General features: G+C 38.8%; 1 protein-coding gene and 1 pseudogene across 15 annotated transcripts in view; both read left to right on the forward strand.

The window, feature by feature from the left end:
* LOC109700868 (XK-related protein 2) overlaps nt 1–3,466 on the forward strand; it is a 127,875-nt gene extending 124,409 nt beyond the window's left edge. For all 15 annotated transcript variants that reach the window (XM_074063693.1, XM_074063688.1, XM_074063694.1 and 12 more), the window contains one exon: nt 1,826–3,466. In XM_074063693.1, the coding sequence (XP_073919794.1) occupies nt 1,826–2,571 (746 nt within the window). In that variant the 3' untranslated portion in view covers nt 2,572–3,466. The remainder of the gene's footprint in view (nt 1–1,825) is intronic.
* Nucleotides 3,467–13,960: 10,494 nt separating this feature from the next.
* On the forward strand, nt 13,961–15,092 carry LOC109684187 (large ribosomal subunit protein uL18 pseudogene; annotated as a pseudogene).
* The last annotated feature ends 9,493 nt before the right edge of the window (nt 15,093–24,585 follow it).

The following is a 24,585-nucleotide window of genomic DNA, read 5'->3' on the forward strand; positions in this document are numbered from 1 at the left end:
ATACATGCCTCCAGATTTAACAGAAAGACAAATATTTGGGAATCACTGCCTTTGGGATATGGATTATCTTCTTTTGTTCTTGTATTTTAAATCTGTCCATCATGAATATAAGCCATAATTACAGAATTTGTCTTTTTCCCCTTTATGATTTTTGCTTAATTATATTTTTTTCCTTCAGTAGGGTTAGGTGCCACTTTTAACCCTTAATTTTAAAGAAGTGATATAAATTCATTAAATTGTTCCTCTATGATAAGGAAACTGAGGTTTTACATATTGATTTATTCAACAAATATTATTTGAGCATCTGTTTTGTGCCAGTTCCAGAAACGGTACTGGGGACAGTTTAATGGACAGAACTTACCAGCCTTTCTGGAACTTATATCTGTGGTGGGGCAGGGATGCAATAATACTTTACACTAATAAAATGCTTTCTGTGTGCCAAGCACTATTTGAACACTTCCCATATATTAATTCAGTTAATACTTCACAGCATCTTTCAAAGATAAGAACTATTGTTATTCCCCATTCTATGAGGAAACTGAGATTCAGAGAGGTCAAGTAATTTTTCCTTGGTCACACAGCAAGTTAGTGCTAGGGCAAGGTTTCAAACCCAGGCAGTTTGATTCTAGTACTGTACACTTATAATCATTGAATATGTTGTACACCTGTGCTTTGATTCTGAAGAAATTTTTAAATCATAGCAATAGGTGCAGAATAAATTATTCAGTAGAGAAATTTTACTTTTAAAAATCAAATGGTTAATTTGCTAATGGTAACAGTAATAAAATAATTTATCATTTCAATTCCAGAAAATTTCAGTTTTTCTATCGGTCAATATGTACTGATTGCCCAAGAAGAATCACACACAAGTCTCTCCAACCTAGTTTGGCCTTATGTGACTAATTAACTAGAATTTCAATGACCGGTCTTCTGAAAGTCCAGGTTTAGTAGCTTCACTTGAGATTGATCCATTCATATTTCTCAGGATTATTGTCTTTCCTCCTGACTAACAAGGATCAAGAGGAACATGAACAAAATTATGAAGTCAGTGGATTTCTGGGTCCCCCATCCTCCCTACTGGGTGCCTACTGCCTTGTTTGTTTCCACTCCTTAGAAACTCCAGGATATCCCCGGGCACTTCCTCTCATGGTGGTTATTGTTCATCTCTCTGGTACAAGTCTTTCTATGCCACTGAGCATGCCCTTCATATCCCCAGCCCTTCGGGAGTACTCATCATTAGTAGAGGTTAAAATTGATCAATTCATAGTCTAACGTCTCACACACCCCTTTTCGGTCTTCCCATTTAAATTTGTCATGGGAGGTTTTGAGATAATGCCTTCATCCTAGGGAATCTACTGGCAATCATTTGTTCCTAGGGAGCCCCAAATAATAATCTCTGCAAGCTACCAACTCTGAACCTGTGATTCTGTTTTTTGAGCAAGAATGGAAAACTACTGTTATTACATTAATATTTTGCTTATTTTGTTGTTAGCTTCTTATGGGGTTTGCCTTTGAAAACAAAGTAGAGACTTAAAAGATATGAAATCTGAGATTGGCTTCAAAATAATTGGAGTTGGGAAAGGCAAAGGGAGTTATACACAAATCCAGATTGGCCATGCATTCATAACTGTTGAAGATGTGTAATGAGTTATTACAGGATGAATCATATAACTCTCTACTCCTGTATATATTTGACACAAAAGTTTACTCTTAACCAAGCCTCTCAAGTCCTACTTATCATCTTTCTGCACCTCTGGGTCTGAGTACAGGCTTTATCACCAACGTTAACTGATTTCCTCCTCTGTTCCTTGTTTTGTTTTTACAGCTGTGCTAATGGTCTTTTCCCTGATATCTGTCACCTACGGAGCTACCCTCTGCAATATGCTGGCTATCCAGATCAAGTACGATGACTATAAGATTCGCCTTGGGCCACTAGAAGTTCTTTGCATCACCATCTGGAGGACATTGGAGATCACTTCCCGCCTTGTGATTCTGGTGCTCTTCTCAGCCACCTTGAAGTTGAAGGCTGTTCCCTTTTTAGTGCTCAACTTCCTGATCATCCTCTTTGAGCCTTGGGTTAAATTCTGGAGGAGCGGTGCCCAGATGCCCAACAATATTGAGAAAAATTTCAGCCGGGTTGGCACTCTGGTGGTGCTGATTTCTGTCACCATCCTCTATGCTGGCATCAACTTCTCTTGTTGGTCAGCCTTGCAGTTGAGGTTGGCAGACAGAGATCTTGTTGACAAAGGTCAGAACTGGGGACATATGGGCCTGCACTATAGTGTGAGGTTGGTAGAGAATGTGATCATGGTCTTGGTTTTTAAGTTCTTTGGAGTCAAAGTGTTACTGGACTACTGCCATTCCTTGATCGCCTTGCAGCTCATTATCGCTTATCTGATTTCCATCGGCTTCATGCTCCTTTTCTTCCAGTACCTGCATCCATTGCGCTCACTCTTTACCCACAATGTAGTGGACTATCTCCACTGCGTCTGCTGCCACTGGCACCATCAGGGAAGGACTGAGAACTCGGAGCCATCCTTTGAGGCTGAAACAAGACAAAGCATTGTCTGATTCTATCTTCTGGATATTATAGGATGGGTTGGGGGTTGCCAAGAGCAACTGTGAAATTGAAGGAGAAGGTGAGACTCATGGATGAGTACTCACCAGAGTATTTTCTTGAGTTTTCTGGTAAACCTGTCAGAAAAAAAAGTGACCCTCAAATAGGTTTCACTTCTTTAATATTTACTGCTATATTTGGATACCAGGCATATCCATTGTATAGTTGGAAGGGTCAGAAATACTGTTCACACCCCTTCTACCCAAGTCAGTTGGGATAACTTACCTCTAAGCACCTCGGGCTCTCTGTGACTTTCTAGCTCTGTTCATTTGCTTGAGGCATTACTAAGCTTCCCTGGGCTGAGCGGAAGACTGAGAATCCCGCCAGAACATATCTTGACTGATCAGAGAATGTGTCAGTTTATAGCTAGGGGTACCTTCCAGGTAACAGTCTATTGTAGAACCTGCAACTATGAGTGTGACTGGGGATTTTTAAGTTCTAATGAGAAGCCTCTACCTATTAAAGAAGAAAAAGCCTCCATTATTAACAAAGAGCTACTCCCCAAATGAGTTAACTCTCCACTGGGATTTTTCTGATGGTCATTCAGCAAGGATCTCTTTTATTTTTCAGCAGACCTTCATAGCTGCACCTTGCAGAGGAAGTACAGAATAGGATTCCTTCAGGACGGAAGTCCGAATGAGTCTTCTCAGGGATCTGTGTGAACCTCTAGCTTTTTAAGTGGAATGGTTGAGTGAAATTTCACTCAGTGCCTCATTAACAGGGATTCCCTCCAACCCAGCTTTTCTGTGTTCTTGGCATTTTGCTATTTGATGTGGACCTCCGAGAAGCTGAACTGTAACTGAAAATGTTTCTAATATGTGCAAGAAATGAAAATTGCTTTGTGTCTGATATGTCCTGAGTATTTCATTGATTTGGTTTTTTAGGGGAGAGAGAAAGCGATAATGGCTGGGATGTCACCTTCATTTTATCTGGAGTTGGGATGAGTGGCTGACACACCAAGGTAGAGGTAGAGTGAAGGTGGAGGAGGGAAACCAGATCACATTAAATTATTATCAGTACTGATTTCTGCCTGCACGATTTTACTTTCTAAAAAGGAGCACAGATTTGTCTGCTACTGATCATTTCCATACCCCCAAATGGAGAACACATGTCTCTTTCATGTGACCAAATGTTTACATCTCTTATCAGTTGGATATTTTAGTAGGCCTGGTAGCTGGATGCCTTGAAGGTAACCAAAGAATTGAGGTTACTATGGCTACTGCTTATTGAAACCAATTATCCCAGCATTTGCCTAATGAACTCTTGTCCCTCAGAGACCAGGAAAGTGAGATGAACTCTTAGAAGTAGGTACCAGTTATAGCCACCACAATGCTTCAAGAAATTGTAAACAGTCTCACCTAAGGCTTTCCACTACCATTCAATTTTACTCTTGGGATTATGCTAAGAATTTATGTTTAGCCATTTCTTTTCCTCTTCTTAGTGTCAGGACATTATGTTGGAGGAGCTCCCTCTTCGAAATAGTGGGTTTTAACCATAATTATCCTGTTCCCTGGCATATCTAGTGTTGTTGTCTCAACTTCAATTGCTGTTTGGAACTAAAAGGATTGGCTACTTAATTTGGAGGAGAACATAATGGCTGGCTTTAGAGTAGCTGTTTTTCTTTTATAACCTCAACTTCTTCATACCATTTTTCATGATGAAGAGACTTAGACTGTTGTTGCATAAACCTCACACTGACTTCTATTATTTTAAGGGGAACTTGAAAGAAATAATCTATCAGACCCGCAGAAGAACACACTGCCTTTTTGGAACTCAAGCAAAAATTTCTCCTCAGGGGTCAACACGCCCCCTCAGTTAAGGGCAGGAGCAGCATGGAACAGTAACTTGGTGCACAAAAGTCATGTGAATGAGCTACTGAAGGGAAGAGTACTATGGAAACATGGAAAGACACATACACACTGAGTCAGGCAGGCCAATTAGAGCTAGAGTGGAGACGCACAGGGCAGACAAGAGTGCTTCAGTATTGGGCCAGGCACAAATTTCCTCCCACATGTCCTGCCAGCCTCAGTGACTTAATATCCTAGGAATGCAGAGAGTTTAAGGACAGGGATGTGGAGTAGCTTCCAACCTGAAAAACCTGCTGCCCTTGCCCAAGGAGAAGAGACTCTAGTGATGCATTAAGCAAATGAACCCTAGACTTCCTGTAGTTCTTTCTGTTCCACACAAATCTTCTAGACACAGACAAAGGAACTATGGAATATGGGGTGGTGGGCAGGGGAAATATCTCCTTCCATTTGCAAGCACTTATTTTGTTGACTAATCTCTTTTTGCCCTCTGAAATATTTTTTCTTGGGGTAGTGGGATTTGAACTCAGGTCCTCACGTTTGCTAGAGAGGTGCTCTACCACTTGAGCCATGCCCCCAGCCTCTTTTTTGTTTTTAGTTATTTTTCAAATAGGCCCTTGCAATTTTTGCCCAGGCCTCCCTGGACAGCAATCCTTCTACTATGTTTCCTGCATAGCTGGGATCACAGGTTTAAGCCACTATGCCTGGCTTATTTGTTGTGATGGGCTCTCCATAACTTTTTCCCCAGGCTTCCCTTGAAATTCAATCCTCTGTCTCTGGAGTAGCTGAGATTACAAGCCTGAGCCACCTCACCTAGCCCACCCTCTGAAATCTTAAAGCAACATGGGGTACATATTGTAGGGATAAGTCTTGCTAAATAGAAAGGGAGGCCAACATATGGTTTCATGAAAAGGAAGGGAAAACATGATTTTGGAGAAAAGAGCTAGGTTATTGTAACAACAGCAATTGTATTATTGGGAATTTGGTAGGCTAAGTATGAACAAATTAGCATGTTAGGAAAAAGTAGTAAATGAACTAATAGTTGTTGATTCCATTTGCTCCACACACACTTAAAAGATTATGGGCATGGAACTGTGAGGCACTGTGGAAAAATTAAATAATAGCTTAAATTCATGAGCAGTTACTATATGCTTGGCACAATACTAGGTGCTTAACATACATTATTTTGTTCAATCCTCACAACCATCCTGATGAGGTAGGCATTGCTATTATCCATCATATTTATAAGTAAAGACTCAGGCACAGAAAACTTAAGTGACCTGCTCAAGGTCGCAGCTAGTCAGAGCTAAGGTTCAGTCTTAGGCCCACAGGTGCCAGAATTTATGTGCTTAATCATGACCCAAGTCTCTAAGTCCTTTTAGTTCTTTGTGAAATTATTTTATCATGGTATTAGTTTCAGGAATATTTTCTGAGCTACAACTGGGTTCATGCCATACATTCTTTCCCACAAACACTTCTTAGTAGAAGATACCACTCAATTTCCTCTAAAGAGAGAAGGGTCAAGTCCTAAAAAGTCTGAGATGAAAACTATATGATCACATGCACTTTTAGGTTAACACAAAGGGGGTGGGAGGATGAAAGATAAAGGGGCCCATTTCCTTTCTAGTATCATGACTTTTTCTCATGTATGTTCATAAACACACACCTTCCAAACCCTGGTTGTGGGAAGAAAACTGGAGGAAGCAATTGCTACTTAGGCTTGTATGAACTCTGATCCCAGAAGCAATCAGGGCAGTTCCTCTTGCAAACACTGCTCTTACTCCTGCTTAGAAGCTGACTCCTAGTTCTAGAGCAGGTCAGGGCAAGTGGAGAACAAGACCCCTCCCTCCCTCTGCAATCATAGTCCCAAGAGCCTAGGTCAATCTTTGGTTCCCTTTCAGCTAGCCTTCTCATATTGCCACTTCTCAGGGTAGGGTATTCACCAGAATGGTCCATCTAAGACCACAGAGCTCTGTAAGAAATCCTTTAATATAAAATCAGTTGATTCTGGATCCTCCAAAATACATTCCAAGAGTGGAATCTCATTCTTTGAAGCTTCTGCTATTGTACTTTCTTATTATATTTAGAGAACACATGACTTTATGTCATAATCTTATGTCTTTTCTCTTGAAATGGTTGGCACAGTTAGTCTCACACTTTAAATCTGAGAGCCTTGGGCATTCATAGTGAAAGTATGTTATGGACCTTGGCAAGAGAGCATATACCATGTGAAACAGAAGTAATGAGTTCAACCTGTGTTGAGATATGAAAACTAAGCATGAAAAGAACACATTCTAAGTGTGAATAGCACTTTATTATTTACAAGGCACATTTACACACATCTGTAACTAATGTACCATTGTTAGCACAAGTCATCTGAGTTGTTCACATGGATTTGCATTGATCTAACCTTCAATTCACTAAATATCATTAAGCTTTTATTTTTGTACCGGGAAAACCTATATGGGTATCTCAAAGTTCTATATAGATGTTGAAAGACTCAAAAATGAAAGAAAAAACAGGTATCCTCAATTGCTATCACTGTAAAATATTGGCACATATTTTTGGAAAGTAGTTTTGTCAATATTTGTCAAGGTTAAATAGGCATGCATTTTGTCTCAGAATTTAATCTCTAGAATTTTTTTTCCATGGAAACATAGTCACAGAAACATATACAAAGACACATGTACAGGGATGTTCATTGCACCACTATTTATACTGGTGCAAACTTGGTAACAAATTGGGGAAATGATTAAATTCTAGCAATTACATAATTGGAATGCTATCTAGCCATTAAAAAGAATAGGATAGATGCAGACAGCTTGTGCCAAGTGAAAGATAAGTGACAACAGCAAGTTAAAGGACAAAAATGTTTAAGATGAGGTTATAAAGCATCATTCAAAATTTCAAAACAGGTCTGATAGAAGAATAATGTTCTCCAAACCCACTCCCCAAAGATAGCCACATCCTAGTCCTCAGAACCTGTGAATGTGTATGCTGCATGACTGGGAGATTAAGGTTGCTAATAAATTGAAATGGGTTACTTGGGTATTCTGGATGCAGTCACAAGAATCCTTATGACAGAGAAAGTGATATGAAAATGAAGGCAGAGATTTCACAGTTTGTGGTATTTGTTACAGCAGCAGTAGGAGATAATACACAAGGAAGAATAATTATTTAATGCTTTAATGTCACATTAAGAACATTTCCTTTGTATTGAATAGCCTTTTATTTTAATGTATTTACTTATGCAAATGTACTCCATTTGAAAAGGCAAAAAAAAGAACATTTGTAACAAGGCTATCTGAGAATCATCTGACTCTGTAGGTTTAGCACAATTGATTTAGGATTCATTCATCTTATAATTCTGCAAAACTGATATTATCTTCTGCAGTGATATTATTTTCTTTCCACTGGGGTGTGGGGGTGGTGAGGGTTAGGGACAAATAGGTAAACCACTGAGGTTTTCCAGGACGGTGAATACTCTGTGTGATACCACAATGGTAGATACATATTATCCTACATTTGTCCAAGCACACAGAATGCACATCAGTGAGAGTGAATCCTAATGTAAGCTATGGACTTTGAATGATAGTGCTGAGTTCATGGGGGTCCACTCATCAATTACAACATATATCACTCTAGTGGTGCATCTTGATAATGCGGGAGGCTCTGTATGTGAGGGACAAGGAGTAAATGGAAATCTCTGTATTTTGTCTTAATTTTGCTGTGAACCTAAAATTCTAAAAATAGTCTTTTAAAAAATCTTGAACATAACATTATTGAATGAAAGTTGATTGTGGTAGTATTGATGATTGTCTCAGCTCTAAAATTATAACAAATGCATCTATACAATAAAATTATGCATTAAACTATATGTTAGATAACAAAAAGGCACCTTGATTTGGTTCTTATTGCTCTGCAGTACATTAACCAGCTTTGATTCTAACTTAGCAATCTTATTTTAAAATTCCTTTGTTATTTATTGACTATATATAAAATATCAGTTTTCGTATCCTCTTTTCACCTGACTTAGACATCCTGCGTTTTCCTCCTCACTGAGTTAAATAAAACTTGACACATACTTCCTATTTGTACAAAACTTCCTTTGTTTCATTCATTTTTACATTTTAGGCATCATACTATACCAATGATTTTTGTAAAAAACAAAACCAACAATATGGTTGGGAGGAGTTGAAGGAAAATGTTTCAAACTCTTTACAGCAATTCTTGATTTGGGGAGATAGGAGATATTTTGGGAGATTTCTCCCATATTAAATATTTTGGAATATTTAGATTTTGTGTAACTTCATATAATGTTTGTAGTCAGAAAAATATATTACTTCAAAGAGTAAAAACATATGAACAATGATTCATACACAGTGTGTTCCAACAAGAGAGTTAAGATCTGGCTGAAGAGAGACGTGTAAGACATGTAAGGCAAGTTATGATAGGTGCCCTTGAAGGAGGAGGGCTAGCATCTGTTGTCTGCTTACTAGATACCAAGATCTGTGTTGGATCATTTATATAGTTTCATTTTATTATCACAGTAATCTTGTGAGGTGCATGCTGTCTATTTCCATTTTTTAAATGAAGAAACTGAAGCTGAGAATGACTTGCCCAAGATCACACAATTACTGTTGCAAAGTGCCAGAATTTAAAACCTTGATCTTTCTGATTCCAAAGCTTATATTCTTTCTATTATCCTATACTGTCTCTGATAGATGTTGGGTGTTAACGTCTGCACTGGGTAGGACTGTAGTCAGTAAGTGTTTTATACTCATCTTCAGTTCCTTAAATGGAGGCAGACCCATTCACACAGCTCACAAAAGGGAACAGACAAAAGGCCTCTATTTCTAATATTTACCTGTAGGGATCCTGATCCAGATTGACATGACTGCAGTCATTGGTCACAATTGCCATTTTGCTCACCTGGTGATTCCAAACCCTACAGGATAAACAAAGTCATTAAAATAGTCCAGGCATTTCTTGCCTGACACTAATGCTTCAACTGCTTCTTAACTCATGCTTGATGTGTTTATAGTTTCTGAGCGAGCTCAGGTACATTCCAGTTGACTTTAGCATATAAGCCTCTTTGTCTTGCCTTAAGTCGTGAGGATCCTCCTGCTTTGCCCACTATACACTTCTGTCTGGAGGGCTCTAATAAATCACATTATGTTTAATTCTGGTTTTGCCTCTTTCTTTGCTTTCTTAGTCTCTTTCACCTTTAGCAGCTACTTTTTGTACACTGGACTTGCCTGAGACATTATCCAAACCATCCTATGTCTTAGTCGCTCTACAGGTTCCCTGCCCTCTATGTGCTCATTCTTGGTTTTGGGCTCCTGTCCTCCTTACTTTCCTAACCAATTGGCTCTGCTTCTCTGATTTACCAACCTCCGCATGTCTCACTTGTCTCCTCAACTTGCTCTTCCACACTGGCTTTGTTCACTTTCTAATTAGACCTTCTTCCTACCAGCCTCAACCCCAAAGTACCCACACCTGCGAGACAAGCTTCGCTATGTCCCAGAAAGTGGAAATGTCCCCAGAAGTGACATGGAAGAGCCATGTGCTTAGAGGGTCAAGCTAGGAATTCAGTGCAGGAGCAGAAAAGGAGGACTTTATTTAATTAAGAATGAAGTTGAAAGCTGAAGTTTGAAAGATAGGGAAGTAAATAACAGGGCAAATCTAAAGGCTATGGGTGTAGCCTGGCCTAGAAATCAGTGAGGCATTGGGTACTAAGACAGGAACAGAAGGAATTCCCATGCTTGGCTATACTGAATACATCTGAGTGAAGGCTTGGGTTTCATTGCCTAATCTTCAGAACAATGTCAGGCAATGAGGTAAAAGCAAAGTAGTGGGGAGCACTGTGGAAAGAGAGATTAAATTATGAGTGAGAAGACAGATGAGAGAAGTATGCAGAGGATGTGAGATTTGAACTGTGCCCTGAAAGATAAGTAGGATGTCCATTAGTGATAATGGGTAGGGATACATTTTATGAGACTGACTCGCTGTCTACTGCACTAACAAGGCACCTTCTGGATGCATTTTGGCAAAGAGAACATTACAAGCAAAGTCACAGAGATGTCAAAGTTCATGACATACACATTCACTGAACAGCAAGTAGTTACAGTGTGGCTGGAATATGGTGTTTTGGGGACAAGGCACAGTGAGAGATGAGGTTGGTAAAGTAGATTGGGAGATAGGAAGAACTGCTGAGGGTAGTAAATATTTTGGCTAAGAATCCTGAATTTGAATCTGTAGCAATGGGAGAACCACTGAAGGCTTTCAAAATTATACAAAAATTTGAGATTTAGGAGTAATACACAGTTATATGAATTTTAACACATGTATAAATTATATTACCCCCACTACAATCAAGTCAGGACAATTCGAATAGCTCGTGGAATTTCTTGTGCTACACCTTTATGGTCATGTCTTCCTCATACTGCTAACCTCTGTTCTCTATTCCTCCAGTTTCATCTTTTTGAAAATGTCCTATAAATGGGATCATACAATACACAATCCATTACATTGAAGGTTTTTGAGTAGAGGAGTGAATTGATTAAACCACTTTGGTGTTTGTGTGAAGGCTAGATTAGAGGAGGGTAAAATGAGAAACCAGGAGTCCAACTGTGAGAGTTCAAACCAGAGATGACTATTCCTTTGGCACATGTGGTACACATTCATTACAAGGCTGTTTGTAGTTAATGACACAGCTGTGGGAAGAAATGAAACTGAACTAGGTCAAACTGACATATCTATAATGCTTTATATACTTCAGCAAGATTACCAGGGGATATAATAGTACACACACAAAAAAAACTGGCCTATAAGACAACACATTCAGTATTGTCCAGATTTTATTTTTTTAAAAGGCATGTATATGCTGTATTCATAGAAAAATGTCTGAAAGGTATATAAATATCCATCAAGATCTTAATGTATTATTGCTGCATAATGAGAATAGAGGTGATAATTTTCCCCTTTTATAACATTCTACATTCATGAGTTCTGTTTCCTCTCCCGATGCTCCTCCTCCACCACCCTGATGCTTTGAGAATAGGTAGAATATGTGAGATATGTACAGTTCTTTTATTCCTTTGTATTACTTGGTATATTTTTGAGCATATGATAGAAACAAAACACCTTTTTTTGGTGGTATGGGGTTTGAACTCGGGGCCTCACATTCGCTAGGCAGGTGCCCTTACTGTTTGAGTCACTTCAACAGCCCTCTTATTCTATAATGATATATCCTGCCTTTTCTATGTCACTGACTTTTTGAAGAAACTGGGTCATTTTTTTTCTGTACATTGGCCCACACAGAACTTGACCAATTGTTTCTTTGTGATATTGTTTAGCTTGTCCTTTGCCCCCTGTATTTCCTAAGAACTAAGAGTTAAACCCAGAGGTTTGATTAGATTCAGTGTCCACTTTTAGGCAAGGATACCTGAGAGATAGTGCTATGTACTTCCTACTGCAGTGCCTGATGAGTGCATTACGTCTCCCTGTCTCCCTATTTCATTCTGATTGATGCAAAGATGCATCAGGGATACAGGGTGATACCAGTTTATCTCCCCCATTATGAAGGCCCCCATCAACTTGTTACTTCATAATCGATGCCCAGATCCATTATTTCATTAAGGAATTACAAGGTAAATCTTTTTCTTGCTTTTTTTTCTTTTTTTTTTTTGCAGTACCGGAGTTTGTATCAGGGCCTCATGCTTGCTTTAGCAGGTGCTCTACCACTTGAGACACTCCACCAGCCCTTATTGCTTTGATTATTTTTGAGATAGTGTATCACTTTATGCCTGGCCAGCACGGTCCATGATCCTCCTATTTACACTTCCACCATAGCTGGAATGACAAACACACAAGACCACAACCAGTTTTTTATTGGTTGAAATGGGGTCTCGCAAACTTCTTGTCTGGGCTGGCCTAGAACCATGATCCTCCCCATCACCGCCTCCTGAGTAGAGATTTTTCTAATGTTAACCTTTCTTCTTCATTTGTTTGGTAGAATTCTTCTAGAATAGCAACTTTTCCTCATCAGCTTTTTGCTTACTCTGAGTCCCAATGTATAGAGAAAAGTCAGAATTAATGTTTTTTTTTTCTCTTGATCAGTTTTGGGAGTAGTAAGTATATAATATTTCTATATATATTCCTTGCCTCCTATATGTGTGTGTGTGTATATATATACACACATATATATACACACATATATATACACACACATATATACACATGCCTTTACAGGGCATGTGTATGGTCTTCTGTTTCCTTGGTTTAGGCGGGAGCTTTTAAAATCTCTTCTCCCCCCATGCACTCTTTTTCTCTTTTTGTATATATAATATACAAATATATATAAAATATGTATATTATATATACACACACACACACATTGGAGGGAGGCTTCAAAGCTTAGGCAGGTCATTTACAACTGTGCCTTGGGATTCACTTTCTGCTTGTGTGAAGTTTGGAGGTCACCCAGCAGTGAAAGCTTAAGGTGCTCTCAGGCCTTTACAGGGCATGTGTATGATCTCCTGTTTCCTTGGTTTAGGCGGGAGCTTTTAAAATTTCTTCTCCCCCCATGCACTCTTTTCCCACCCTCTTCCTTCACATTCTCTGCAGTCTGTCCTTTGTACAAACTTTGTCCATTTCCCCAGGGTTGCTGCAACCATTACCAGTGCCTTGAAATGCTTTTGGTAAACACCACCCAGTGAACTGCCCCAGCCCTTGGGACCTTTAAAGTGAGGTGGAAAAAAAAAAGAGTCAAGACCTATACCCTTTCTTCAGGGAACCAGGAGACAGGTTAAAATGCATGCACACGATTCTTTGAGGATAAGGTTTGTATTGTTTTCCTCTGGCATGTGCAACCTGCATGGAGTGTGGGCTGCCATCTTCCCAGCTGCTGCTGCCCGAATGGTAAGTGAGAGATATAGAACAAGCAATTTAAAATGCCACAGTTCTCTCTCACTGCAATGCAACAGCTTCTTTCTTCACTATTTCTTTCGTGTACCTTTTTTCTACTAGATCTGAGGGTTATGTGAAAGTTGCTTCTGACAGTTTGCCAGCTAACTAGCTGCCTTTGGGGAAGGGACAGAACCCTGGAATTCCCTCTTCCATCATTTTAGTAACCTTCAGCCAGGTCACACCTAGTGAGAAGGGCCAGGCCATTCTTAACATGCCCAAGCTAAAACTAGACAGCCATTATTTTTATGCACAAATTGCTGGTGGAATCCTCTTTGTTTTCCTTGTCCTTTTGACAGAATCCCAGCAGTGTTTGGTAGCTTCCTTGCTTCCTGCTACAAGATCTCCCAGGTCATCCTGTGTGCTTTCTGCCCCACATGTGGATGCCATTTCTCCAAAGGACTCTGGTTCCTGTCAGTGGGAAAAGCAATTTAAAGACCAAAGCCTGTCTGCTAAGGCTATTTTGTTCAATTGGGTTGTCATTGCTTCTAGGCTTTTTGATGGAAAGAGCTAGGAAAAACATATTTTTAAATAGAAAACATATTGTTTTCCTTCTGTAACACTGCTAGACATGCAGGTCTGTGTCCAGCCACAAACACAGGTCTTCGTTCTATATAATGAGATTATTAAAGCTGTCAATTATAAGGCCTACTTTAAGAAGAAGGCCTACTTCTAAGTCAAATTTAGAAGAAAATGAGAGAGAAACTGATTACTATGTTCAGAAATGCTTGGTGATCCAGGATAAGAATAGAACAACATGCACAAATGCAGGATGATAGTTCAGGTAAAGATAGCATTTGTCATATTGCTATGTCTATATAGAAGGGGATATGATAATCTGTACAGCTTATGTACCCCAACTACCAAAATATGGTATGACTATTGGCTTGAGAGCATTTTGTATTGGCCTGCTGCTGGCCTGCGACCTTCTCATTAGTTGTGTCATGGATAAGATCTATGAAGGCCCATGGAGATAACCAGAGATGAATACAATGTGGAAAGCACTGATGGTCAACCTGATACTTTTACCTGCTATTTGGATGCAGGCCTTGCCAGAATTATGACTGGTAATAAAATCTGAAGGGCAATGTGAATGGAAGCTTGTCTATCCTTCACAGTATCAAAGGATTTCCTTGTTATGATTCTGAAAGCAAGAAATTTAATACAGGAGTATATCAGACGCACATCATGGATCATAACTTTGCAGATCAGGTGTGGTACCTAATGGAAGAAGATGAAGATTCTTATAAGAAACAGTTCTCTAGCTAGGCACCAGTGGCTCACGCCTGTAATCCTAACTACTTGGGAGGCTAAGATCAGGAGGATCATGGTTTGAGGCCAGCCCAGGCAAATAGTACTTTGAGAACCCATCTCCAAAATAACCAGAGCAAAATGAACTGGAGGTGTGGCTCAAGAGGTACAACGCGTGCTTTTCAAGTACGAAACCCTGAGTTCATACCCCAGTCCTACCACTTCCCCCCAAAAGACAAAACAGTTCTCTCAGTACGTAACAGACAAAAAAGCTCCAGACATAATGGAAGAGATATATAGGAAAGAATCTAGTCTATGAGAAGAAGCCCAAGAAAGAAGTTTAAAAGAAGAGATGGAACCATTATCAAATATCCCTGTACCAGAAGCAATACTGGGTAGCTTGAAAGAAAGCAATCTTCCTTAGAGCTCAAGAGTGGGTTGTTGGGAGCTAAACCAAACAACAATTTTCTATGAAGACTTCAGATAAAGACAATAAAATCATTGACCAAGTTGAGAGAGAGAGAGAGAGAAGAGAGAGAATATCATGAGTTCATAATGATACTCCAATTCAAATTTAATAGTACAAGGTTTATGCTTATATCTTTTTTTCTTAACTTGATTATCTTGGCTTCTAACTACATTAACTTCATACTTATTTGCTTAATTCTAAATAAGCCAATAATTTCAAAGTAACACTGCCTATATTACTATTAATATTAAGACTATGGAAAGCAGTTTAAGATATTTTTGTGATTTATTTTGTCTTCGGACCACATATCACAAGGGATACTCCGTTAAAATGTGTTTTAAGGTCATTTGAAAGTAGGGCTGGTGGAGTGGCTCAAGTAGTAAGAATGCCTGCCTAGCAAGCATGAGGCCCTGTGCTGACAAAAATATATAAATTAATAAATAATGAAATAAAGGCATTTGAAGGTATTTTCTTTGAATGATTTTGCCACCAACTCCATATACAGTTACGTATTTCAATTGTTTTCCATTTTAGGGGTTGCTTTTTATTTTCCTTTTGCTTACTTTTATTTTTTAAAGTATTATGCTTCCAAAGTCAAACCTAGATAACAAGGTACATTCAGAGATGTTTACTTCCATTCCTACCACTGCCTGCTGATTCCTTTTTCCTTCAGTTTTGTAAGATTTTTGCATCAAACTTCTGATGTAAATAATAAGCAAACACATATATGTGGTGTATTTCTCCCTTTTTGTACACAAAAGATTAGGTATACTATAAAAACTGTTCTCTACCCTTTTTTTTTCACTTACTATATCCTGGAGATCATTCTATGTCAGTATATGAGGATTGTTTTCATTCCTTTTTATAATTGTATATTACTCCATACATGATGGGCGTGTGAGGTTTTTTTCAGTCTTTTGATATTGTAAATTGTGTCAATAAATAGCAATGGGCATATCACTTTGCATTTTTTCCAGTGTACCTTTGGAATAGCTTCAGGGAAGTAAGTGTATATGTCATTTTACTAGATGTTGACACATTCCCCTCCACAGGGGCTGTACTATTTTGCATTCCCAGTAGCAGTGTGTGTGAGAGAGCCCAGACCTCTTACTATCTCTCCAGAGCCAGTGTGGATCATACTGGCAACTCTTGCCTTTACAGCTTGAAATATACAGAGCTTACATCCTATTATTTTCCTTATCACATCACCTGTGCTATGAACAAATAGGTTGCCTGGCAGTAATGAGGAAACTTTTGCGGCAAGCCTTGTTTTGTTATAGGTCAGTTCTCAAGCTGCCTGCCTGCCCCAGGCAGAGGAAGCATGTTACACAGCCTTGGTTGCCAATGAGTCCACATCATCAGTTCCTGTATCAGTGGTGTGAGCTTGCACATGCACCTTTTTCTGGAGAATGGAACATTAAACACACATCTTTATGCTCCCCTAAAGTAGCTGTTTTCTGTTCATTTTTATCAACTTTGAAATAAACTCACTGGGAGGTTCCCAAAAGACAAACGCATTGTCTTTATTGTTGATTTTTCACCTGGGCGCTTGCCTTCACGTCCAGTCACTGCCTCTCCCTGTGTTCCCTTGGAGCTCTCGCCATCTTGTGGCAGGTTAGCAGGCCTGAGACCTGAACTTATGACGTCATTACATGCAGAAAATAAAACCCACACTCTTCATCATGTTCTAGTGTATATGTGCATTGTTTTACGTGGTCGATAGTTTACTTCAAAGGATTTCAGTATCAGCAGTGTGATATAACTTATTTCATCTATTCTAAGATGCATATTTTCCTACTTTTTATCACTTAGGAAACTGGGGTGAGTTTTAACATTTAATTGTATGTCACAGTTTAATTGAGAGCAATTTTTCTTTTTGGTGCATTAAAGAATGCTGTTTCTCACAACCTGTAACATCTTGGGCTCAAAGAATCAATCATTTAATGAAATTGTATCTGTCTATAAAATGATCTTTGGAAATTTTAGTCCAGGGTGGGGGCAGTGGAGGTAGGAAGAAGGGATGCATTTGTTAGATATTTTGAAGGGAAGGAGGAGCCAGCAATGCTTATTCATATTAATAAAATGTAAGCCACATCCTGGGGGATGATGAGCTAACATTTGAATTATGCCAGTCACAAATACATACTTAGGAGTGATTAGCTAGCACTTGGAGATCTTTGTCAGGTGTTCACACCCCAAATGTAGCTATATCCCAGGATGCTCACATTTTTCTGTCTGAACCAGCATTAAATCATGGGTTCTTAAATTGTCTTTGTGCCATGGGCCCCTTTGGTGAACTGGTGAACTCTTTTCAGAGTCATGAGTCATGTTTGTTTCTTTTTGCCTTGTGGTACTGGAGATTGAACCCAGGGCCTTGCACATGCTAGGCAAGCGCTGAGCTACATCCCCAGCACCAGAGTCATGTTTTGTTTTTCTTTTCTTTTTCCAGTACTGGGGTTTGAACTTAGGGCTTCAAGCTTGAGCCATGCCTCCAGTCCAGAACCATGTTTTTAATGCACAAAATAAAACATACAGGATTGCAATCCCAACCAATTGTGTTGAAATACACTCATCAAAATGTTAAACATACAATTTATGACATTAATATGTGTGCTTCTTGATCCAGCTTTAAGATTAAATTATATTATGTAGAATATAATATAATACATTAATTATACAGAGTAGAACATAATATTTTGATATATGTATACATTGTGAAATGACAGACAATCTAATTAATGTATCCATCATCTCACATACTTATTTTTTATGGTGAGAACATTAACTAGAGTCACTATGCTGCACAATAGGACTCAAGAATTCATTCATTTTGTCAAACTGAAACATTGTACACTTTGAGTGGCATTTCCCCATCCCATAGAATCACCATTCTATGATTCAACCTTTTAATATTCCACATGAAATTGAGACTATGCAGTAGTTGCCTCCTTGTCTCTGGCCTATTTCACTTAGTTTGGTTCTCAGGTTTAACCATGTTGTCATAATGTTGATCAATCCAAACTCAGAAACTGCAAGTTTAAAAAAAAAGACCTTATTTAGGGTCTAAAGAATTGCAATTTAGGAGACACCAGTTTAGATAGCTCTGAATCAGTGTTTCAAAGAAGGCAGGGGAAGTGAAAGCTTAAATGGGTAAGCAGTACAAAGTGATAAAATTTATAGTTTCTATTGAAATTGATAAAGATCAGGTTCTGTGTGATAGGACCTACATGATGGATAGAAGATGAAGAAAAAATGTATGTACTTAGTAAAAATGTCCACAAAACAAGAGTCTGATAACCTCATGCTGCACATTTGAGTAATGTAATTATCTTTTCTAGCTGCCTATAATCAGGAGGTAACCAACATACATTCCTGGGCAGCAGCTGAAATTGTAAGTCCTTCTCCCTTGATGGCCTCCCAACTCTAATTTGAAAGGTTTTATCAATGTTGCATTAATTGTGATTTTCATTCAATAGTGACAGGATTCAATTCAATAATTGACAGCATTTTCTTCCCTTTAAATGCTAAATAGTATTCTATTGTGAATATTCTCTTTATCCATTTATCACTTGATGGACACTTAGGTTATTTCCCTGTGTAGACTAATGTGAACAGTGCTGCAATGAACTTGAAAATGCAGATGTCTCTTCAGCATACTGATTTCCTTTGCGTAATGGAAGTTAAATCACTGGGTAATATGGTAGTTTTGTTTTTAATTTTTTGAGGAACCTTTATACTGTTTTCCATAATGGCTATACTAGGGGTTTTGAGGTAGGGTCTTGCCTGAACCATGATCCTATTTTACACTTCTCTCTGTCACTGGGATGACAGGAGTTCACCACCATACCCAGCTTTTTCCCACTGAGATGGGGTCTCACAAACTTTTTGCCCAGGTTGGCCTGGAACCACGATCCTTCCAACAGTCTTGGCTTCTCAGGGTAACTAAGATTACAGGCATGAGCCATAGATGCCCAGCTCCTATCATGCTGTTTTAATTAACTAATGTAATGCCTCCAGCTTTGTGTGTATGTGTGTGTGTGTGTGTGTGTGTGTGTTTGGCACTGGGATTTGAACTCGGGGTCTCACGCTTGCTAGGCAGGTGCTCTTACCACTTGAGCCACTCTGCCAGCACTTTTTTGTGATGGGTGTTTTTTCAGATAGGGTCTCTCAAACTATTTGCCCAGGGCTGGCTTTGAACTGCAATCCTGCTGATCTCTGCCACCTGAGTAGCTAGGATTACAGGTATGAGTCACTGGTGCCTGGCTTAAATATTAATTTTTTTGGTAGTACTGGGGTTTGAACTCCAGGCCTCATGCTTGCTAGGCAGGCACTCACAACTTGAGCCATTTTGCCAGCCTCAGCTTTGTGCTTTTTGATCAAGACTGACTTATCTATTCAGGATCATTTGTGACTACAAATGAATTTTACGATTTTTTTTATTTTTGTGGAAATATCATTGGAATTTTTTTCTTTTCTTTTTCTCATTCATTCATTCATTCTTTTTATCTCTTTTCTTTCTTCCTTCCTTCCTTCTTTTCTCCCTCCCTTCCTTTGTCCCTCCTTCCCTTTCTCCCTCCCTCCCTTCCTTTCTTCCTATGGTGTTAGGGATCAAACCCAGGGCCATACATGTGTTAAGCAAGTACTCTTCCACTGAGCTATATCCCCAGCCCTGTCATTGGAATTCTGATAGGGATTGCATTGAATGTATGAATTCAGTGGTAATATGGGCTTTTTGTGGTTCTGGGGAAGGAACTCAGGGCCTTACACATGCTAGGCAAGTGCTCAAGCCCCTAGCACAGTATGGAGATTTTAACGATACAATATGCACTTCTTTATTAACCCAGAAAATAACAATAGGTCAGGCCTAATAATTACCACAATTTTGAAATGGTAATGAGCATAAATGATCTTTTGAGATACTGGCAACCACTACAATAAGATGTGAAAATAACTTTGATGTGTGTCAGTGAAAAAGTTGCAGGTACTAATAATCAGACTGTTATTAAGTACGTTCAGATAGAAATTGATTTTTTTAAAAGTGTAATTTTGCCTGGTGCCAGTGGCTCACACCTGTAATCCTAGCTACTCAGGAGGCAGAGAGGAGGATCGTGGTTCGAAGCCAGCCTGGGGAAATAGTTAGTGAGACACTATCTCGAAAAACCTTTCACAAAAATAGGGCTGGTGGAGTGACTCAAGGTGAAGGCCCTGAGTTCAAGCCCCAGTACCACAAAAAAAAGTGTAATTTTTCCCATCAAAGTATCAAAGTTCATAGAGCCTCCTTGAATTCTATCTATAGAACTCAATATTAGAAAACCTTGTAGCAGAGAGTTCATTGAGTTTAAGGGATGTAAGAAATAATATTTAATTGGTGAGATGAATTGTGTTTCAAGTATGTAGAACAAAGGACTAGCGGTATAGCTCAGTGGTTCAATCCCTACACCCAAAAGTGAACTGCTTTGTTATCTGACTCTTCTCATTCACAGTCACAGAGGAAGCTTCTGATCTACCATCTCACCCCAGAAGCCCCATTTGAACTTATATATACATATGAGTTTATTGATTTTTATAATATAATCAATTTCTTTAATTAAATTTAGATTTCATTGAAAAAAATTAAAAATAAATGTTTGTTGAGTGAACAAAAAAGTTTGTTGAGTAAATGCTCACTTTGTTCTCTGATTGAGTCTCTGGAAAGTACAGTACAATCAAATTTTTCCTTGAGGAAAATGGACCTTATCTCAAACTCCTGAAGATACCTATTTTACCCCTTTGAAATGAGTAAATCCTATCAAAAGGAGCAATTATAAAACAATAAGATAATTTTACACCTCTCTCCAAAATTTACCTGGCTTCCCTCTACTTGTACTACCAGGAAACCACCTGCTGGCAGTCAATTGGAAAGAGGTCAGTTTCAAGACAGAGCCATGTTCTCAGGCTTTCTTCAGGGATTGTATATTACCTCTCTCTCTCTCCAGCCTTGGAAGTTCTTTTTGGGCCCTATATAGGTACACATCAATGGGCCAAACTACATGACCTATTAGGAAAAAGGAGAATTCTTTTCATTGAAAGAGCAAGAAACTAAGTGGACTTCCAGTTCAGATTTTTTAATTTATGTATGTATGTATTTATTTATGGCAGTACTGAGGTTTGAACTCAGGGCGTCATGCTTATTAGCCAGCCCAACTGCGATTTTTAAATGTAACACCTTAAGTCAGAGCAATAGTTGTATTTTGTTCCTCAGAGATTTTTTAAATTTATTTATTTATTTATTTATTTATTTATGTGCTGGGGCTTGAACTCAGGGTCTACACCCTGAGCCACTCCACTAGCCTTTTTTTGTGAAGGTTTTTTCAAGACAGGGTCTCATGAACTATTTGCCTGGGCTGGGTTTGAATTGCAATCCTCCTAATCTCTGCCTCCTGAGTAGCTGGGATTACAGGCGTGAGCCACCAGCACCTGCTTCCTCAGAGGTTTTTTAAAAACAGTTGTCCACTTTGAGTTCTGACCTGCCCAGCTTAGCTGCTCACTCAGTTTGGCTTCAGCCCACCTCTAAATGCCATGCTGTCCTCCTTGCAAAGTCCTCTCCTCCAGTGCTCCATTCTAACTAGCCCTTCTTGCTAGATACCCTTGTTACATCTGTCTCCCAGCTCTAGGTTGTAAGACCTATGACAGGTGCTAAGATAAACTGATATCTTTACAAAGTTTCATGGGTCTTTTTGATTATTGTTTCTTTCCATATCTCCTACATGATTAGAAGAGGACTGTAATGGGCATCTTTGAAGTTTAACTAAAATTAGGCTTTGTCTGCAATAAAAAGGGAGGTTGTTTGTGAAGATTCAAGCAAGGTGAGAAGGAAAGTTGATTTTTAAAAACTATTTCCTAAAAGACAAATATTTAAATAAAAAGAGAAAGGAATTTAGACCATTTTCCACTTAATTTTCTCCCCAACCTACTTTAGTCAGTAGTTTTTAGTCCTCGTAGGTTGCAGACCCCTAAAGCAATGCATCTCAAATTTAATATGCATGCAAATCACCTGGTGATTCTGTTAAAATGAAAATTCTGAAGCTCTGAGAGGGCATCGTGGGATTAATCAAGCAAGTCTTCAGGCTTCCTTATTTAGAAACTCATAGTTTTTGGTGGTAGTGGGGTTTGAACTTAGGGCTATTGAGCTTGCTAGGCAGGTGCTCTGCCACTTGAGCCACACCTCTAGCCCTTTTTGCTTTGGAGATAGGGCCTTGCTTTTTGCCCAGGCGGGCCTGGACATGCTATCTTCCTATTTTACGCTTCCTGCCTTTATGGGATGACAGGCACACACCACCATGCCCAGCTTTTCCTGTGGAGATAGGGTCTCATGAACTTTTTTGTCCAGCCTGGCCTTAAACCACGATCTCAATCTCAGTCTACCAAGTAGCTAGGATTGTCAGTGTGAGCCACCGTGCCCAGCTTAGGCACTCATTTTGGCTTCAGCCCACATCCAAATGTCCGTCACACTTCTGATTTTCAAAGTCCTCTGCTTCAGTACCTCGTTCTAACTACCCCTTCTTGCCAGCTGTCCTTGTTATAGATCTTTTGGGTTTTTTGGTTTTGTTTTTGCTTTTTACCACACCTTCAAATTTACCTATCCTAAGTGTTTTTCTCTCTGGATCTGCTCTTTGTGAAAATATAATGACTAACAAGGTGATGATAGTGTGTTGATGGATTACTTCTCTCTCTTTCCTTTAGACAGAAGACCAACGACCCCTCCACCAATCCCCCCCAAACACAAGGTAACAATGGGATCTAACCACAGCCTCTGGGGACAAAGCTTTATCTTAGAGGAATAATTCTGATGATAAGAATTTTCTGCCTTATAACACATGAATGAAATTAGGCTATTTTTAGTAGGAAGTGGAAGGAGGAATACTATTTCAAATTTCTCAAAAAACATACAATTTAAGGGACCGCTAACCTGACCTACTTATTCTCTTTGCTCTACCTCTCGTTGTCTCTGCTCTCATTGAAAGCAACATTATCTTGTTTTAGAAGTGGGACCATGGAACTGTCAAATGACCACTCATTTCATGGTTTATGTCCATAGGAGTTGCAATTTCAAGGCAATGGAAGCAACAGAGATTTGAGTGAAGGTTTCCCTGCAGATGATAGTATATTCCATAGCATTCGCTGAAGCTTTAAATGGTCTGATACTACTTGACCAATATTCACCTAATAATTTTCCTATAATAATCTTTCTATGGTAGAACTGAAATTATCTAAAAATATTCATTTAGAACTGCAACTCACACCACAGAATATGCTAACCACAAAATGAGCTCTATAAGAGATGAATTTGCCACACTAGAAAAGTAAATGCTTGCCTATTCTATGACATACCTATACACTGAACTTTTCTCATTTCCTTCTCCTGCTTCAGTGGCCTTGTGTTTCACTAACAATCACATTAGCAGGATGACCTAAGGGACGATCATACAACCCAAGGACAGGAGTCTCCAGCCAATTGACTGGCCAGCAAATAATCTAGCTCACAGCACAAAAAGAGCTAGACCAATCAAACCGTATTGTCAGGAATGGGACCTAGGGGAATAGGGACAGTGCTTGTGAGCAGTAGAGCTGAAAGTAAAAGCATGTCATGAAATTGAGTCGGGGTCAGGACAAAACTAGTTGGTGAAGGAACAGAAAAGATATAGATATGAGAGGGAATGGATCCACAGAAAGAACAGAGATGATACCCCTGAAAATAGACCCCCTTTTTTCTTGTAGTATATTGATTTCTGTTCTTTGCATCATAGGGGTGAGAAAATAAGTGATAATGAAGGAAAAAATACTGGAGCTCGGAGGGATAAATAAATGGTGGGCATAAAATCAGTGGCTTCTGTATAAATAGCACATAGAGACACTCCTTCCATCCCTCCTGCTATACTTAGAGCTCCTTGGAGGAAAAGAGTGTGTTTATTCATTTTATTTTCTTCATGCCTTGCATAGTACAGATATCCAATGAGTATCGAATATAAAATTCAATTCTCCATGGAAGATGTAAGTCATCAAAGATCAGATAGCATAGTTCAGTAGATCTCAAACTTTTCATTACCTAGAACTTATTTCCTTATATTTTACTCCATAGACTTTATATTTTGAAAAAATGTTGTCTAATCTGCATCAAGTAATAATAATTTTTTACAAATTTACCATGAACTTTGTTAATTTTCAAATTATAGAATCCAAAAGAATGTCCAGATAAGTTACCAGAACTAAGAGAAATTGAACTAGGTCCTGTATACAAAATAAATATATAAATGAAATCCTACATATATGACAGATAAAAATGAAGTTAAAAGTACCATTGAAATGTCAGGCAATAATAAATATAAACTATTAGGAATAAATCTACAGAAAAATAGACAGTACGTAGTTAAATACCATTTCATCAGAAGATATTCTAAAAGACAAAATTGCTATGTCTTGACTCTGGGGTTTAAGCT

Source organism: Castor canadensis, chromosome X, assembly GCF_047511655.1.
Source record: "Castor canadensis chromosome X, mCasCan1.hap1v2, whole genome shotgun sequence".
In the NCBI taxonomy this organism is placed as follows: domain Eukaryota; kingdom Metazoa; phylum Chordata; class Mammalia; order Rodentia; family Castoridae; genus Castor; species Castor canadensis.